General features: G+C 38.4%; 1 protein-coding gene across 1 annotated transcript in view; it reads right to left on the reverse strand.

Moving 5' to 3' along the window:
* Positions 1–5886: 5886 nt before the first annotated feature.
* LOC148590655 (ephrin type-A receptor 3-like) overlaps positions 5887–19822 on the reverse strand; it is a 46233-nt gene continuing 32297 nt past the window's right edge. Inside the window, exons 11-13 of the mRNA XM_088538789.1 lie at positions 18735–18928; positions 7191–7346; positions 5887–6007 (exon numbers count right to left, since the gene is read on the reverse strand). Coding sequence (XP_088394915.1) covers positions 5902–6007; positions 7191–7346; positions 18735–18928 — 456 coding nt within the window. The 3' untranslated portion in view covers positions 5887–5901. The remainder of the gene's footprint in view (positions 6008–7190; positions 7347–18734; positions 18929–19822) is intronic.

Below are 19822 nucleotides of genomic sequence, written 5' to 3' on the forward strand. Positions count from 1 at the left end.
ATCTTTGGAGTCTGAGCAAGTGATTGATAGCTTCCAGTTTGCAGAGCTGTGGGCTTTTCTACACAAACTTAAAGGGACTAGCCAAAGGGCAGCCCATGGCTACTCTTTTTGAGAAGTCATGGACTTTGAGCAAGGTCCAGAGGACAGGGCAAGAACAAAGATCACACTGAATTTTAGAAAGGGAAAAAAAGCAAAGCCAGGCAATTACAGACCAGGTACACTAACCTCAATATCCAGAAAGATATAAATATTACATAAGACATTTCTAAGCAGCTGGAAGATTACAAGGTCTTAATAAACCAACTAAGATTTGTCAAGAATAAATAAATCACGTCAAACTAGTCTAATTTATTTCTGTGACAGGATAATCTAAAAACTAGTAGATGTGATTTATCTTGTCTTTAGTAAGACTGCTGATGCTGTCCCACATGACATTCTTACGAGCTAACAGGGGAAATAGGGGCTATTATAAAATCACTGTAATGTGAATGCACAGCAAGCTGAAAAATCTTTCTTATTGAGTACTTAGCATTTATCAGGGGTTCTCTGGCTTTCTGGAAAGCATGACAAAGAAGCCAGAAGAAGGCTGTCTGTGTTTCATGCTATTTACTGTTTGTATTAGAAACAAGCACCATGAGCATGTGCATGTCTATACAGCGTGTGAATGGAATCAGCCTGGGAGTGCTTTCTGAGAAATATATTTTTAAATTAAGAAAGCAAAATTCAATTAAAATTCAATTAAGAACCATGCACAGAACTGAAATGAAAATTAAAAACAAAAAACAAAAACCCCTGCCTGCACACATACAACTGGAGAATCACTACTCAGGCAGCAATAGGATGCGAAGGATCTGAGGAATTACAGTGGCTCAGGAACTGGGCAGAAGTCAACACTAAGGACACTTGTCTGTATTAGCAGGCTCGTTGCATGCAAGATAGCAGAGGTAATTGCTTCTGGCACTGCTTAGACTTTCACCAGTTTAGATATCTAGGTTTGGACATCATCCTTCGGAAGGAAGGCAAAATGAAAGAAAAGTCACTGAGACATAACTGAAAAAAAAATGTGCATCACGCTTATGGAAGTGCTTGTTTGCAATGTGTCCCTCCGGATTTGAACTGAGACATGGCAGCAGGCTGGGAAACATGTGCTCTCTCTGCTGCTGTTTGTTGGACCTTCCCTACTTCCCACCTCAGAACTGGCTGTGAATAGCAATAATACTATTTTACAATAAATGTAAAACAGTTATAGAAGCATTAATATGCACTGTACCTTTACGGGTATAATGTAAATACAACGTGTCAGTGATGCTAAAGGGTTAGAGATGCAAGTCCATACTACACAGCTGTTTGGGTGGAAGCTGTTTGCATTGTAAGTCGCTTGCATACTGCAAAGATTAGACCATGAGAGCAGCTTCCCTGCCACTTGAGTACAGCACTGAAAAGCCTTCATTAGAATTTAACATGACACCGTATGCACCCACGGCAGCACAGTATGAAGGATGCTAGCGTTGCAAAGGAAAAACGGGTTTCGGTCCAGCTGTTGTCATTTAAAGTGAAGTCTAATTTTTGTCTGTATACTTCTGGGTAGCTCTTTTCTGTAACTCCCCCTTCACCTGAAGGTATCACGATGAAATGCCAAAAAAACGCTACTGAATTGAAAAGCTTTTAAAGTTTATCCACTTTCTCACTCCAGGACAGGTTTATCATGCGTTGTTCTGAATAGCAGCAAGTGTTGAAACATCCCCAAACATGCAAAATCAGTCACGGTACAGGAAGACCCAACTACTTTACTCCTCAGGTAATTGTAATGGGTTTTGGCAAACATTCAAACCATTCATACTTTTCTAGGAAGACAGTTCGCAAGAGGCAAAGGCATTCTGTTGTATGTTGCCATTTCCAAATAAGCCATACTTAGTGAAATATATAGAAACAATTTGTGAGGGACATAAGAAAACAGGAGTAAAATAATATCTAATACAGATACTCAGAGGCAAGAAATGATCATGGGGTTAAATTACAGTAAGATGTGGGCTTTTTTTATTTTGTTGAAAAGTACATTTTTTTACTGGATTCAACATTGTAATAAGATGAAAAGAGGTCCACTGGTAAGGGAAGGAAAAAAAAAAAGCAAAAATTTGGAAATATTCAAAACACAACTAAAATCAACAACAGCTTTTCTAATATCCCATAAGCAGGTTGTAGTAGATGCTTTCTCATTTCCATGGAGAAAGTAAAGTCTTTGACTGACATCAGTTTAGCAAAATGCTGGTCTATTTGAAACCTGTGTTACTTATTTTCTTTTTCTTTTATAGATAATATAGGTAATATCTAGCTTTAATTCTGAACCCATGCTTTAACAGTCAGAATTTATCCATATTTAATTACAATTCTACCACAGTTTTCTAATCAAATAAATTTAACTTTGTCCGCCAAGCAATCACCTCAGTATTCCAGTATGTAAAAAATACTTTCATTATGTTTATTATAAAAATATAAATGTTTCCACTACAAATCATTTTACATTAGTAAGAGGCCATCTACAATTGCACAATATATAAACTAAATGAGTAAGTAATGCTTTAAAATACAAGTTAAAAGTAAATACATATTGCCAATCAAATCACATCTATACATTGCTTATTGAATGCTAAGTAACAGCACAAAACTAGATATGTTATGTTAACAGAAATAAATAAAATGGAAACTATATTTAAAGATACAAAACCAATAATAGGATATGCGATTTTGTGAGTAGTTGCTTTTTGCTTGATGTCGATAACCAATGCAAGTCCTGTACAGGAAGATGGCCACACAAATTCTAATATGCCTACTCCACAATGAAGAATTGTACACTGCTATGTTTACATATGTACATGGGGAAAAGGGAGTATAGGATGTTTGCAACATAGGCCACTTACAGTACAAATCAACTTTTGACAGGGAGAAAAAGCTATATGTATTTTAAATGCTCTACTTCTAACAGGAAAGAAAAGCAAAATTGAGTTTTTTTTTTTCCCCGAAGCATCAGTGAGATTTAATCATTTATACTGAGCATGCTTAAACAGTGGGTAAGGAATATGACATGATAAGAAGAGAAAATTCAGGGTGTTTGGTGCAAAGTTTTCAGTCCCAGTACAAAACTGGATTCTTGTTTTCCGACAAAACTGGATTCTTGTTTTCAGAAGCATTTCACAGGTCTCTCCCCTCCCTCCCCCCAGCAGCAGAACAAAGCTGAAGAGACAAATCAAGAAGAATATGTTATAAAAAGCCAGCACCGCACATACTGTCTCCAAATGGATTTTGGTGACTTAAATTCACTAACAATGTCTGATTTGGATCCTAATCCTAAACTGAAGAGAAGCAAGGCTTTGAACAAACTAAGCAAGTGGAAATGTAGCTTTGTATTTAAGATGCTGTATTTCACTACAGATGGCTATCTATCATGAGAAGTCCTTCATAAGTGCTTTCAATTTTTAAAGTATTTTCAATTTACTTTTAAACCCATTCATTCTTCTTTCTTTAAAACCCACTTGCTTTTCTTTCAGATCACATAAATAAATGTTATCCTGTGAGTATATTTCAAACTGAATCCTCTTAAGCATGCTCACTGCCAGGAGTCACTAAGTAGCTCCTCTGCCTCTTTTTAGCCACATGTGATGAATGTCCTCTCTTTACATTTTGAGTCTTGGATCTGTGAGGAACAATTTAAAAGCTGACTCAGCTACACAAATGCAGAGAACTGACCCTTCCCTTGCATATGTGCCCTGTTCTGCGAGGACCTTCAAAAAGCAAAACAAACCAACATCAAAAGCAAAAGTAATTAACTGCTTTTCCCCGCATGGCAAAACGAGGCATGCCATGTAGTAAACTGCCTTGCTTATAGGCTTGGATCATCCGTCTGTCTTTTCAGGGACTCACTGCTATTCACCAGGAAAAGGTTTAGGTTTAAGCAAGGCAATTTGTAAATCCAGAGTGTTTTACAGGGTCAGCTGGTGCTTGACTTCTGCATGCCATGTATCAAGCCTAGCAAGAAGCTTACTGTGTCTGCATGGAGCACAAAAAGTGCCTCATGTTGCAATTTAAAATAACTGTTTCCAGGGCAAATAGCTATGTCCACTCAGAGCAAAGACTAACATGCACAGGAGCAAAAACTTATAGCTTGAGTTAGTGAAAAAAAAAAAAAAACACGGGGGAGGACGTGTGAATCCTGCCTGTGAGGGCCCTTTTCCTACTGGGTACTGTGAATGCTGTCCTAAAGGCAGTCTCCTTTCTGCTTTTGTTGAAGCAACTGGTCGGAATTTATTCTTCTCCTGCAAAGCACTGCAGCATCCCTTACTCCTTGACTCAAGTTTTAGAAAGAAGGACCATCTGTAACTACCTTTTGGATGGAGTCTGATATTTTTGATTATATGAGAACACGTAGCAGGCTGCATCCTTGCAAGTGCTCGAGTTCTGGGACTCTCAGATAGCCATGAGATAGGCAATGTGTTAGCCCTGCCAAGATGGAGGTGGCACCAGGCATATGCAGAGAAGCAAACACAGGTGCCTAAGGAACCTGAGAGTCAAAAGGTAAGGCCCCTACAGGAGTGAGGCTCAACAAAAGCCTTGAGGATCAGACTTAGGTAAAACTAGACACCAAAGTCCTATTTCATGGACTTAAATTGTCCCTTTGCACCTGGCTGCAAGTCACCATCTCAGCGTAATTGTTGGTGGCTGCTTACACGGTCATACATCTCCTTGTGGGTTACGTGACGAAGTAGAGCATCAGAAGCAGGATCTATGAAATGGGAACCAGAACCGGATCGCTCCTCAGTGACCTCAGAAAACGCCCTCCTTGGTTAATGAGGGATGCAAATCTGACTCCAATTATACACAGCAGGCAAATATGCCAAGGAACACTGCCTGAGAATAGTGGTACTTATGTCAGGCTTTGGGGAAGTAAAGGAAATGCACGTGCTTGACCGAAAGAGGTGTTGATTTGGAGGTCAATATGCATAAAATTCTGCCACGATATAAGCCCATGTTAAAATACCTTTCACTGTAAATGGAAGGAATGTTAGCAATTCCAGGTGATTTCTTTAGTGATATAACTGGAAGACCACCATCCTTCTTTCCTTCTATATTCGATATATGATGCTATGTAAGTTTGGATAACATGAGACAGATGGCAGTAACACAGCCAGGTCAAGGTATTTAAGCATAAATATAAACCATAATGGAAAAAAAAGAAATAAATATGTATTTTCAAAATTAAGACTTTTTCTATTTAAATGAACAAAGTTAGGGAAGCTAGCATCATGGCAAACATCTTTTGTCAACTAACTCAAAGTCACTACAAACTTTATTTCTGCATTCCTTTCTGAAGCTGGAATAACATATTACAATGACAGTATAGTAAATATGGCCAGATATGTTCTGAGGTATAGTCCTCTATTTTCCTTGCTTTTAAAGAAATAAAATACCTGTTACAGATCTCTTCTGTGTATAAAAATACCGCAAGTCTTTCTTCTTGTTTGCTGTATAGATCAAATACACAGCTTTTACGTCCATGTTTTTTGTACGTTATTCAGTCACTTAATAATCAAATGGCTCTAGGTTTTAGTATCACTATTTTTTACTTGGAAGGAAGTACACGTTTTTTTCTTTTGAAATTTATTATCTGCATCAGTCAGTTAAGAGCACCCACCCTTTAGGATTAATAGATAGAAAAAAAAAGTTCACTCCTATTTTTAAGGCATTTATACTCAATATATGAGTGTCTTAGTGGGTTTGAAATTTCAACCATTATGTTTCCAAAGCTGTTGCAAAGAACTTCAAACCGTGCCGTTTATCAGCCATCACTTCTGCCCTTTGAAGCAACTTCTCTCCCTTTTTCATCCCGAGCAACATCATTTTGGTACCTTACACGGGAACGGGGCTGTTCTTTGTATGAGTTTCTAGAGCTTTGATACTGCTAATAATCTTCTTTTGTGGCCCCACAACGGTAACACCGACTTTCTTCACGTCGCTGGAAGAAAGAGAACATGCAGTGCGTAAGCGTACCAGGTCTGGGGTGTGGGCTGATGTGAACAGACAGCAATCAACTTATACTGCTGCAGAGGAGGAGACACCAGGTATGGAAACACTGCTGCAACACAAACCCTGGCAGAAAAAAGTACTAAGGGACTTTGTAGGAAAACAACAGGAGACTGCAAAGGACAAAAAGAAAAGAGTCCAGCTCATTTAGCCTCGCTCTGCTTTCTTACCTGAAAGAAAGGCAATGAAACAGTGTTTTCTGATGATAAATACACTGGGATTTGGGACTTATGGGCAAAGGGTTCACTCCTAGGCCAGCTATGAGCTTGAGCCTCTCTACCATCTCCATTGCCCTACCAGTCTGACCGTTTCTCCTGGCCAGTGCTGACGTCTTGCTCTTATGTACTGAACTCTCTGAACAGTTTTCATAACTCTGGTATCAGTGTGACCAAACTTGCAGGGTAAATCACGATTTTCACCTCCTGTTTCTCCAGGCAGTCCATTCTCTTTGCTCCTTCTGCAACAGGAAAGTGGTTTAACACTTTGCTAAGAGCTAATTAACCAGTAGCTGACAGGAAATTGGACATTCCTAGAGGATTTCTGCACTGTCCCCATGGGGTAATTGTTATAATAAGTCATTATCAGCCTTTTTATAGCTGCAATAATACACTAATTAACAGCATTAATGTTTTTAATTTTCAATACTGCAGTTGTTGGTTACTTCTTCCTCACTTGTCTTGTACCCATCTATCCCATATGAAGTCAAGATTTTCTTTGACAGTGAGTTGTAACTGATACCTTTTTTTTTCAGGTGCAAGGAGAACATTAACATATTGTTCCTTATCGCAAGAACAAAGACAGACCATACTTGAACATAATAAACGGCCAAGCTTTAGACTCCCAAGTTTACTATGTTTAAATATTGGAACAGGAAGCAGGAGGGAATTTAACTCGTGAATCATTATTAACACACATTAACAATGCTACTTCTTCAGAAGGAATTGAAATTTCCTTGGCATAAGTGAAAAAAAATCTATGAGACTACAGCCTTTCAAGATATCAAGAGAGCACCTAACAGTTTTCCCCACAGGTATTCCAAGTACAACATTAAAAGAAATTTATCACTTCAAACACAGCGTTTTGGCTACACACTGGAAACTTCAATTCAAACTTACTCTGTGGAAATCTTGGCTATTGTATCACAGGAACTATATTCCACGCCTGTGAAAATGTCTTTGCACTGTCCTGTCCGGAAGCCGTTGAGCCAATCACCTGTTGTGCGGAAGGCTGAAATATCAATGTTACTTTGGTCCAGGAGAAGATTTGATGGCCTGAAATAAAAAGAAGAATGTGATGAAAGTTAGGGAGCAGGGTTTATTTGTGCCTAGACTTAACACCAGCAGTTAGAGCTTCCAGGCTACAAGCAGCTTTTCTGTTCATCTGTGGAATTTATCTGTCACTGAGGCCTCATTTATCCATGCTGGCAGCTTTGAGGAACACTGTGTAATCATTTTGCTCAAGAACTGCAGCTTTTCAAGTCCATAGTTTACATCACTGAAGTATCACCAACTCATGAAATGTATGGCTACATCACAATTTAACGTGGTTAAGCATTAGCAAAGACAAGCCTTGTTCTGATGTTATTTATGTGATTCACCCAGTCTCAAACAATGTACTACCGAATGCATACTCTTAATTTCAAGTGGAACATGTTGGCAGAATTTGCACATATCAACCATTCAAAGTACTGCAGCCTTTTGCAAAACCCTAGATAGTGCTATTACTGTTGGAAGCAGAAATAATTGGACACTAGTGGCTCTAAAATTATCTTAAGTCTAAAAATCAAGCAATAAGGAAATTTGTGAGACAAATGCAACTGCTCATGTGAGATTTGCATTTTACAATGCACAGAGACAGAAATGAGGAATTTTGTTGCTGAATATACTGAGCCAAACGTACATGCATTTGTATATGGTGGCCATAGGTGGTCACTCTATGATATCCCATAAAGATATCATACAAATATTTTCAAAGTAAGAATAGAATCATCTGCCTTTGAAATGAAGTCGGTGCTTATATAGAATACTGAACTGACATGGTGGCAAACATTTATTTTTTACTTAAAAATCAAAGAAGAAATCAGTTAGAAATCACTTCCCTTTGCTCACTCACAGCACTTCAGATCTAACACTGAAAGGAGTCAAGATTACAGCTCTAAGATGGTTGCTCAATCTTCAGGACCTTTGCTGCATTTTTTGTTTCAATGCCATCACTCCTCTTCATGCACATCATAGACACTCACTTGTTTCATGAAAGCCACTAGACAAAGAGCAGATTGATTTTTGGCTACAACGGATCATGAGTAGAGTGTAATAGTGAAATAACCCATCTTTTATTTCATTAATCACCTGTTTAAGCATTCTCCCCAGGAACTAATACAGGTACTGAAGTGTGGAACATTTCCTGTATGAACCATGCATTCATTTAAGCACTGGTTTAGAGAAGCAGATTACTCCAACATTAAAATATATGCAGGAAAAGTACCAATATTATGCCTAAAAGTACCTAAAACCTATTTCAGGTTAGCAGTTAAAAGCAACAATCCTTCCATATTGCAACTGGATTTTGAATGAAATCATTTTCTAGGTACTACAGTGCCAAACTTTTCATAGCTGAGTCCTTGTCTTTTTCTTATCTCAATAAGAGGAATTAAAGAAAACATATCATTATGTTTCTTTATCCATTAAAATCCATTTTCCTGTCTGTCTACCTAGAAGCTATTGAGAACAAAACATACAACTGAAAATAAAGGATTAAATGTATATATATATATTTTTTTCTGTCAAGGAGGAAATGTATTGCAGATGACCCTGCATTTTGCATACTGAAAGTAGCACAACTGTCTGCTCTTATATTGATCCAGAAATTCTGTGCTGTCCAACCACAGGATTCTTGTTTTCATGGTCTTGTTGTTATATTAGGATTTTTTACCTAAAAGCAGAAAGGTTAAAACAATCACCAGCCCTTCCCTATCTAGTCGCTAGAGACAGGATCTACCCCACTTGGTTTTAGCTGTCTAAAAATACAGCATGTAAGCTCTTTGAACTATTGTTACAGCCCGTGGAGAGACACGTGCATTTCTAGGGTTCTGCCCATTCTGAAACAGGTCTTCAAGACAAAAAGCTTTCATAAGCTGCCTAACTTTTAGGGTGAGAAATCAGTCTGTTCCTAGCATTTTTTTTTCTCACTGACTTCCTATTTTTTCTAAACTCTGTAAGCCTCTGAAGAGCAATACAATCAGTAATGTCTTCCTACTGACAAGGCATCTTACTAATGCTAATTATCTTACTTTCTCAGTGCTAATCAGTATGATAACAGCTTCCTCGACCAGTCAGATGCTATTAGAGAGCATCACCTGCTATTTCCTCACTTTTCCATCCACTGAAAAACAGGTTCCCACAATGAAAAGCTTTTAGCTCTCCTTCAGAATAAAGAAAAGAATGTTATGGGGGTGTTTATGTCACCTCATGCATAAAGCTAAGCACATGCCTAACTGTGAAATCAGCATGGTGCTGACTTATGAGTACGTGAGACTGAACTAGAGGATATCCAAAGCAGTCATTGCTGCAGCTCCACAATCTATCTTCTCTGTTAGATTTTTATTTCCATGAATCTAGTGAAGAATCACCTGCACAAGAGCCTGATTACTACAGCTAAGTCCATTCAAAGTGAATTTCTTCAACGGTGGGAACTGAAATGAGATGTGTTTAGACACACCTCATACTTAGAAGATACTGATTACACAGGCTAACTGGTAGGTTACAGATATCGGTACCTCTTCATCTCAAAGCCAAATCACCTCTGAGCACTGCAAAAGAAAAGGCTAAAGCAAGAGTTTGTAAAGGCTCCCAACATCATTAAGTGCTTAAATAACATCAAATTCAAACTCTTATAAGCAGCCTAGAAATTCCAAACAGAACCTCTCTACCCCAATACTTGTTTTTGTTAAGTTTCATCAGGATGAGAAGTACTAAAATAACATACTCTTGCAATACATCTGACTCACACTGAAAGCAGGAAATACCACATCAGTTACACTGAAACTTTTAACCTGAATTTTGAAGAAAAAACAATCTGGCTTTCAGAACAAAACAAAACAACAAAAAAAGTATTGGCTACATATTAAACAGCACCTTGTACCTTTCATGCTTTGCTAACCATTAGAAATCAGTTGATTCCTTTCAAGATCAGAAAATATTTTTTAGTATCCTTTTCCCTTCTGGGATCCCGGGACACCATTTCAGAGCTAGTTGGATGCTTGAAAATCTGACCTCAAAATCACAACTGGACAAATGCTGCTGCATACCCGGTTTTGACTGTCATCAGGTTTCAGAGCACTGATGTCCCTGACTGGGCACACTTGGCCTATCTTCTCTCTAGAGCCTAGCCAGGACAAGAAGGCTGTTGCCCACTGTAATGGCACATGTAATGATCAACCATTGACCAGCTATGGACCTTGCACCATAAGAACAACCATAGATGGAAATGAGAGGCAGAAAACACCAGAGCCCCGCTCTGCCCCCAAATAAGAAAGACAGGAAAGCATATATAGCAACACCAAAATAAAGCCTGAGCTAAGGAAAGAAGATCCAACAGACTTATGCTCTTGTTCTCATGCTAAAAACAGATCTTAGGACCTACATGATATATGGTTTCCAGTTAAGGGCTCAGTTTTGACAATAAGGCCCAAGATGTTTTTATTCAGTAGCTGTACAGCCTACATGTCCCTGACTACTGTTTGTCCCAAGAAGAGCCAACGCTTTTTATTTATAGTTTTCTGGGTATAGTGTCTGGAATCCCAGGACATTTATTAAGAGTATTTATGAAGTGTTCTTAGTGATAAAGCATGGAGTTTTGTTTTCTTTCCCAGCCTCATATGTCTTTTCAACTTAAATCTAATAAAACAAGCCCTGACTCAAGAATCACTAATGAAAAAAAAGTATAAACAAGTTGAAATAGAACAGGTCTCTAGGATTAGGAATTAGAGTGGCCCAAAAGAGCTTTTATGTTTATTACTTGGATCAAAGTATCATCAGAACAAAAAATATGACCTAATTTTAATGTAAGTGACCTCAGAATAACCAGCACTGTAAAGTATCATTTTTCTCCTTGTAGGATTCCAAACAAAAATTAGTTACTTTCCTCCTCAGAGAGGACATCTGGACAGTTTATCAATGAACAGGAATTTGTCTCACTGGGAAGAGCCTGTGATGTCTCCTCACATGCACCAAGGGAAAGCTGGGCTTTCAGTGCATCTGCACGCAACAGCAGTTCTTTTTCCCCTTGACCCAGCCCCTAGACAGAAGGTCTGAACACGAAATTTATGGGCTGGGTGATGTGCACCATGAGCTCACACTTTACTAGACAAATTAGATGGGTTGCAATCCGTGCAGCTGTAAACGACGTCCTGCAGGGTTCCACCTGATCTTTTACAGCTTTTCATAAATCAGTACCTACTAGCTTCAGAAGAGAGTCATTAAAAAGAAATCATGGAAATTACATGTTTGCTCAGGGGAAGTGAAATAGAACATTTCCCTCTGTCTTTTCTTCTCTTATTATTTCCCCCTGCCTCCTTTTTTAAAAAGCTCTTTTTATTTTGTTGCTTTGACCAAACTACAATATCCCCCCACTGGGTCATCTGTCGACTGCCACGGAAAGATTTTTGATCCTCTTCATCCTTACTGTGTGTCTATCTACAGAGCTATATTTGCTGACATGTGGTGCCCTGAAAAAAAATCAACAAGACTCACCTTAAAGAGGAACATTTTAACAGCGAGATGCCAGTTACAAAATGCCCTGTTGCGGAAAGCTTTCCCTGGATGTGGAGAAGGTGGATGTGGATAGCCATTATGTTAACAGTGGGAATTAACCTTTGAGACGTACACAGTGGCAGAGGAACTCCAGTTTGTTATCATTAGCACAGCTCTTTGTCACAAAGCAGGGAAGCTTTTGTTATACCACATAATAATCACAAAGAACCTAGAAAACATCATTAGAAACCTTCCCACCATGGCAGGATAATCTCATCTACGGATGGCTGCTCTTTGTTGAGAAAGGAGTAGAGAAATTTATAAGTTCAGGTTAAAAAAAAAAAAGACAAATAAGAGGAAAATATCCTGTCATTTCTTATGCACGAAACATGGGATTCTGCAGCTACACAGAGGAATTCTTTGGACAGTACCCAGGTGGTAGCACCGCCTCTCTTTCCACTCCTTCCTCCAAAGAACCTAAACGTTTTTTCAAATTTTAGAACTATCAGTTTCCTTTCTACAGTCAGACTACAGGAGATACAGACTTTCTTTTTCCTTTAAAGAGGAAAACATTAAAAAACATAAAGTAATTTCCTGTGGCAAATTTTAGGTGTTTGTAATCTGATTTTGTTAAGTCAAATTCCTCCCTACGTGGTAATTTAGGCCCTTAAAGTCCTGAAAGTCATACCGGACTTTTTATTTTCTAGCTCTACATAGTCCATTGACAAAAATAAAATTACCGCAGCTTCCTCTTGGAAAACAAACAAATAAAATTTCAGCTGCCCCCAGATCTCAGTCCTCCAGCTGTGCCTCAGATTAGGGTTTTTAAGGAGCTTCCATCTTTTCAGCATCCTGGCAGGGTGTATGATCTGCCTGGGCGTACCAATGCACCTCAATTTAATTTTTTCCCCCACCAAACCTGTGAAGACAGTGAAGGCAAAAAATACTAGTGTGTGGCTGAAATGCTTTTCTCTTTCCCATAACAGAGCTTAAGCTGTGCTGCAACAGAAGCAGCAGGACTAAGGCGGCAGGCCATTTGGTGGGATTCATAGCTGCTCAGAGAAAAACCTTCAACAGCAACCAGTCATTCCTGGCAGGACAACCTATAGTGTCTTTAACGGAGGGAAGGAAAATGCCTTAGAGAGCTTTTAAAGCACTGTTCTAGCTCCTACGGCCTACTATTTTCAGTATATGACTGGCCTGATATTTTGCATTTGGCTGCACCGTGAACTTTGACAGACAGAGCATTTACTACAGCAGGCACTGGCTTTGTGCAGTTTTCTAGCGTTTCCAACTTAGAAAGGTCATTACCACTAATGAGGGCTGCACGTGGCAAACTCCGCACGCTGAGCTAAGAAAAGCAGAACATAATCCCTCTGAACCACAGCAAACAGCAAACTTACAAACCAAGGACACATTCTGACCAGTCTGCGTTACTATTTAAATTCTAAACTTGCGTTACTATTTAAATTCTAAACTATATACCTCAATCTGCTCCGAATTCTTGTCCAAATTTCATTAGCAGAGTCAAACTGGAGGCGTGAAAGTGCACGTAGATGTTCGATTGTACACACTGAAAGGCAGTCCTATCAATTTTGAACTTTAGGGGAACAACGGTGCATTTGTATTTTCCTCAGGCATGATATTCATCACTGCTGGATAAAGTCACACAGCAACAGGTCTTTCACGTCCCATCATGCTGACTAACAGAAGTGCCCCCAAATCTCTTAAGTCTCACTCTTGCATTCTACATGCAACCCAAATTATGATCATACATCAAGGAGTATTATTTAGGGGAATTTTCTGTGTGATTTGTAGTTAAGTTTTTCCCACATCCATGATTTCCTTGTTTTAAACTTAGCAAAAGGACAGAACTGTATTAGGTTTATATTATTTGAATTCTTTTAGAGCAGACTGTCCAGTTTAGGATAGAGAATACATTATTGCTCTTTTTTTGAATGAGACTAAAAAAAAATCATACGTAGGCTTCTGTTATGCAGCATTCTGCCAAGCCTGGGCCCTTTTGTTGATGCTTGGACATACACAAAGCAGGAGCAGCACTGAAAGGCTCTGACTATAAAATGGAGAGCTCCTTCCTTCAGCCTTAAAGCTTCTAAGAGAGAGAAGCAAATAGCCAAAGTTACAGTACGGCAACAATATGTTTTGAGCATCTGAAACTATCTGACCCAAACGTCAAAAAAACAAAAAACTTTTCGAAAATATGTTTCCAACCACTGTGCTGGTATCTTCCTAAGAAAACAGACAGAAATAACCAGTTAATTTTACAAAACTACTTGAAAGCAGTAAGACATGTCTTATTAATGGCTTTCCATATTAGATACTTGGGAAAGATATGAACTGAAAACACTGACATGAAAGTAAAAACGTGCCATTAAAGCCCCTCTCCCCTTAGATCCCCTTCTCAATTTACACAATGCAAAATAAGTAGCAATTTTCAGTGAAGACCCAATGAAACCAACAAAACTGTCAGCTGTTAACTTGGAGCAGATTATAAAATTATTATTTTTTTCCTCAAGACAGACAGTTGTTTGCTTTCTGCATTTTATATGTGAGACAATTACTAGCAATTCTTGTACTTAAATCATTTTATCATCATATTAATTAAGGAAAGGTTACAGATCACTTAATAAAAAACATCATGAAATGTCAGGTGGTTTCAATCCAGTTCCTTATTCCTGTCCTAAATATATGTTTACAGTATAAAGGACAGGGGTAATACCTGACATCATCTTTCATTTTATCAAAAGCTTATGGAAGTAAAAGCACAAATACAGAAGCAGCCTCATGTTTTGTACGTGCATTCCTTCCCGATTTTGAAATCAACCACAGAGCTGGCAGAAATTAAGAATTTCTGAAAATTACATGTTTGAAAGAGAATGTTTTTCAACTTTTCCAAATGTTCTTTTTTTGACAGGTGCTGTGGATTAACTTTGTTATTCCTATTTTAGCAGGCTCAAAATGCCTATGTGAGTTTTGTCCCACCTACACCGCAGATGTGGAACAAACAGCCCCATGTTCACTGGGACAGCAATTGGAAAGCTCCAATATTAGTCACGTTGCCCAAATCCCATTTCAGAACCCTGAAACCCCTTCAACAGCATAATCCACTTCAGGACATAAATGTTTAAAAGATCTTTTTACTTATACACTGTGTTTTAGATATATTTTCTCAAATATTTGCAAATGAGTGGGTAAGATTCATACATATAAACTGACAATATGTAGACATTGTACATCTAGAGAGTCATCTTACATGTAACAGAGAAATGTTTTGCTCAGAAACTAACCAGAAATAAGTGAACAAATATAAAATGAAGTGTTAATGAATCCATTTCACTTTTGTAGTGTATCAAAAAATCGGTTGTCTGACTCCTGGGTTATATTTTTTTTTCTCACGAGTGAAACAAGAGCTAATAAGCCCTTTTAGATCACAGCTTCATCAACTGGTTAGCAGGCGGAAGAAGTGATTCTGTCTCTCCTATTAAAGTTTAGAAAACTTTCCATCTGCTTTGTATCTGAATGAAATGTTCACAAATGTGAAGTAATACACAATGGACTAAAAAATAATAAGCTCAAGTAGAAAAATAGAGAAACTGATCAAACCTGGAAGAGCTATGAACTCACTTCCACCCCAAAAATATCCAAACAACCTAGCAACTCAGTTATAAAAATGAACATAATGCTCAGATAACAAGAAAGAACAGCAAGACATAAATCAAAGAAAAATATGATAAGGTTAAGCTTTAGCAAGCTGTATGACTTGACACAAACTGAATTCTGTATCTACAGCCTTACAGAGCTAGAAATATACTCAAGACAACTTACAGGACAAAACATCCAAGAGCCTATAACTAGTGTAGTCTCTGCTGGAAAGGGCTCAAGGTAGCCACCTAATTAAAAAGTGAACTTTGACTGGAAGAAAAAAAACATATCAGCAATAACCTCTGTACTTTACAAGGAATAGGAAAGGGATTTTCATGTGAATTAGACATGAAGTACAACATTGGAAAGATCTTATCAAATATTTTTTGCTAAAGTTACAAATAAGTTTTGCTGAGGTAAGGTTGACAAGGTAGAAAAATTTGCAAAGAGAAGGTCAATAAGGATAAAAATTCCCAGGCATCAAGAAATTATTAGATGTCAAGATGCAGCTAGAAGGGGTAGAAAAACTTTGACTCCTCTCCCATATTTCTATGAGATATTAGCATAAAACATGCTCAGACTATGGCCTTTGAAAAAGAAACACAGTCAAGCACATCCTTCAGTTAAAGTCAGCTAAACATAATGTAACAGAGGACAGGGATATCTTATGCACCTCCAAAAATGTGCTTTTGAATAGGATATAAGATCAGTGTGACTACTTTAAACAAACACTAGCTCTAAAATCTGTAAGGAGAGACAGGCTTTGCATCTTAACAGAGATCATCAGGCTAAACATTTTTCCTGACCAAGTGAACACCTCTGGACATATGCTGGGGATGAAGCCGTAGCATTCTTTCAGTAGCAGGACAGAACAGGGCAGAGGAGACCTCTGGAGCTTAGATTATTTTTACTTCCTACACCCGTAGGTATGTGTAGAGGTGCTGTGGGAGTACTTCAGCCTCAAATAACAACGGAGAGCAGCCGTCTGACACGATGTAATCCACCAGGCCCTCTGGGTCGAGAAAACTACTTATCACACAGGGCTTTACCACTCTAGTGATGTATGTCCCTCCCAGGATGCAGACGGTAACGTGAAATCTGCTTGGAGATTGATCGCACTCCTTTCTTTTCCTTTGGAGCTGCCCTGAATACATGCCCTTCCATATCAGTTCCTATTCCTGCACATAACTCTACGGCAATGCAACCCGCTTTGTAGCCTCGCTTCTTATTTTTCCTCCATCAGCCTTTACGAAAGGCATATACTGCACATCAGGGATTCGGTCACAGGCTAGGACACTTACAGGCTCCTGCTGTAGAAGTAGGACAAGCTACCTGACAGAAATGCCTCTGCAAGACACAAAGTGTATGAAGGTTGCTATAAGTTCCTTTGAGTTTTAGCAGCCTCCTTCCCCTCTTCCCATGTTGTGCCATGAGCAGAGAGCATCAGGATAGGGAAGCGAGAGTTTGCTTTGCCCCTGCCAGTAAATTATGGAATGAAATACGAGCAGAGAATGTCGTGGAGAAGGAGAAGCAGAAGCTGGTAGGCGCAAAACAACGCTCAAAGTGAATGAGCTCCCCATGAGAGGATATCAGCTTCTATGCATGAGCTGACGGTTCAGTGCTCTTTTCAGATCTGCTGGGGTTCAACTCCCTAATTACAAAGACAAAAAACACAGCAATTTTGCTTTTGTTTGAAGTGCAGCAATAGCAGGCACTGATTCCTACAGTCAAAAACCAAACACAATACATGATACTCATGATCCCAACTCTACTGTTCAGCAGACCACTTCAATATATCCCTGCAGGGTAATTATTTGCATGAGTCCTTTACAAAATGGCAATGCAAGATGCTTGCCTAAGAAGATAATGGCTAAACAACTCTGCTTCTTTTCCTAGGCAGTCACCTCGCAGATAACAGAAATAACTGTTCCTGTAAACACTTTGGCTGGCTGTGTGTTAAATAGTCACCAATCAAATTATTACTATATAATTACTGTGCAAGCATTCCTCTCTAATTATATATATTTTAATAGCAAAGCCCATTAGTACGACAACCTTCCTTTTTCCTGGAAGAAGGAAGTCTCTGGAGTAACAGCAGGAGGTAATTAGACTAGTCAGCCTCCACCTCAGGATGCAACATAATGCCAGGGGACAGGAACAAGCAGGCAAAGTCCATGTTACCTGCACAGCAGGCTGCAATAGCAATGCAGTTCTCCAAGCTGAACTGCCTTAGCTCCAGTTCCCTTTTTGTGCTTTCTCATTAGACTGCTGTGATGAGAAATGGGATTTATTAGAAGTAACGCTCTGAGAAGCACATTTTGCTGTGCTCATTTTTAAAGCTTGCCTCATGTCAGACTCTGGTCTCTCATCCACGGAAGCAACCCTCCAAGACCTGGGTCTGACACAGCAGAGAAGTGGAGTAAATCATTCCCTGACTGTTTTGCAAATGGAAGATTTCTCACTAGTGTTTGTGCTAAAAATAATTTTAGATCTCTTCAGATCACTTCAGTAGGAGTATGGCATTTTCTGCATTATATTCACTTACACCCTACTTAACCAAAGCTCTTATTTCACCACATCCTCGTTATGTCTTTAGGTATCAACACACTCTTCAGCTACTCCTTCTCAATGAGATAATGCTTGTCTCAGTACAGTGATGTTCCAGAGTGTTTTGAATAAACAGGATTATAAGTGAATGTTTTTAATGCAATTAGGAATATTACATGTTGGAAATGAGTTCATAGTTATAGCACTGATCTAACAGAAAATGTAGGTGCCTTTTAAAATATGTGAGTACTATTCAAGATGAAAACATTATTCGTATGAATAAAATTAAGGTGATTTGTCAGAGTGCAAAATACTTAGGAAAAAGCTGGTTTTAACCTGCAAAGCACTATGTACTTATAACACATAAGGTCCAGAGGAGGAGAAGGAAACACACATTATGGCCAAATCACTCATCCGTGCCTCTCTAGCAAACCTCTGCTCTTACAATCTTGCAATGGGTTTCATGGTCTTAGCAAGTCATAGTCATGGCAAGAAAAATAAAAGCAATAACAAAGATAACAACATTAAATCTCTCTTCCATATAGACTGACAGGAAGCTACCTATAGCCTTCAAGGTGGCGTACAGCTACAGTTAAAAGTTGAAGTGGGTTAACCAAGTAAACAAATTCTAATTATGGAAGATGAAGAAAACAAAGACATTTCTTTATGTTATGTGCAAAGTGAAATCTAGTATGTCACCTTGCCGCCGCATTGGTGATTATTTTCAGACTGCTGGGATTACGGATCAGTTTATCCAGGATGCTGACAATCTGCTCAAACTTGGGTCTGTTGTTTCTGTCTTTCTGCCAACAGTCCAGCATCAGCTGATACAAGGCAGCTGGGCAGTCCATAGGAGGTGGCAAGCGGTACCCTTCATCAACAGCCTTAATTACCTGCACAAGGATAAAAGTTTTTGAAAATCTGAAGGCACTTAAATCAACTTGTTCTTATCAACTCTGTGAACCACATTACCATGGACATTTTATGTTTAAACAAATGTGTTTATTCATTGATTGTGTTGCAGTGTAATGCTTCTGGTTTATCTGCAGAGTAAACCAGGCAGTAAATTAGGCATACAGAAAGAACTAAAGGAAAGCTAAGATACTGTATGTGACTTTGAGGAAGGTGAAAGTAAAAAGCAATTCATATTTGATTAAGCTAAATCCATAAGAAAAAGCTACAGTTAGTGAGTTGCTTGTTTAACTGTGCCTAACTTCAGAAAGTGTTGCCTAATCACCCCCAGCAGCACATGATTTCCAAAGTCTCTGGTGGACACTCCACTCAGCAGAAAATAAACCTACCTTTTCACAAAAGACCTACACTCACAAATCAAGGGCATGTAAAAGGTATTTCATTTTTATTAATCTCATGGTGCCAGAAAATACCAAAACCTTTCTGTAAGGATAACTACATGTCTCCTGCTATATACCCTATGTACCTACAGAGGTGGACAACAGAGATCCAATTCTTTTATCATTTGTCGAGGTGCAGCTTACTGCTCAAATTTGAATTTCAGTGGTATTCTTTTTTTTTTCTTTTGTTTATTTCTTTATTATAGTGTAGTATAAAGAGTGCCTGACTATAATTATTTTACCAACTTTTAAAGCTTAGCATGAGTAATGATATATAGTAAGCCTTTGGAAAATCTATGTCTACTGATTGTGCTTTAGAAAATCTGATTCATTATTATCTCCTGCAGAATAAATCTATGATTAATACAATAACAGAAAAAAAAAGACATATATTTTAAAAAATCTTATTTTGGAAAATACTAAGCTTCTAGCAAA

The sequence above is a fragment of the Tinamus guttatus genome, unplaced genomic scaffold (assembly GCF_059628265.1).
Source record: "Tinamus guttatus ecotype Peru unplaced genomic scaffold, ASM5962826v1 Tinamus_guttatus_pri_ptg001173l, whole genome shotgun sequence".
NCBI lineage: Eukaryota > Metazoa > Chordata > Aves > Tinamiformes > Tinamidae > Tinamus > Tinamus guttatus.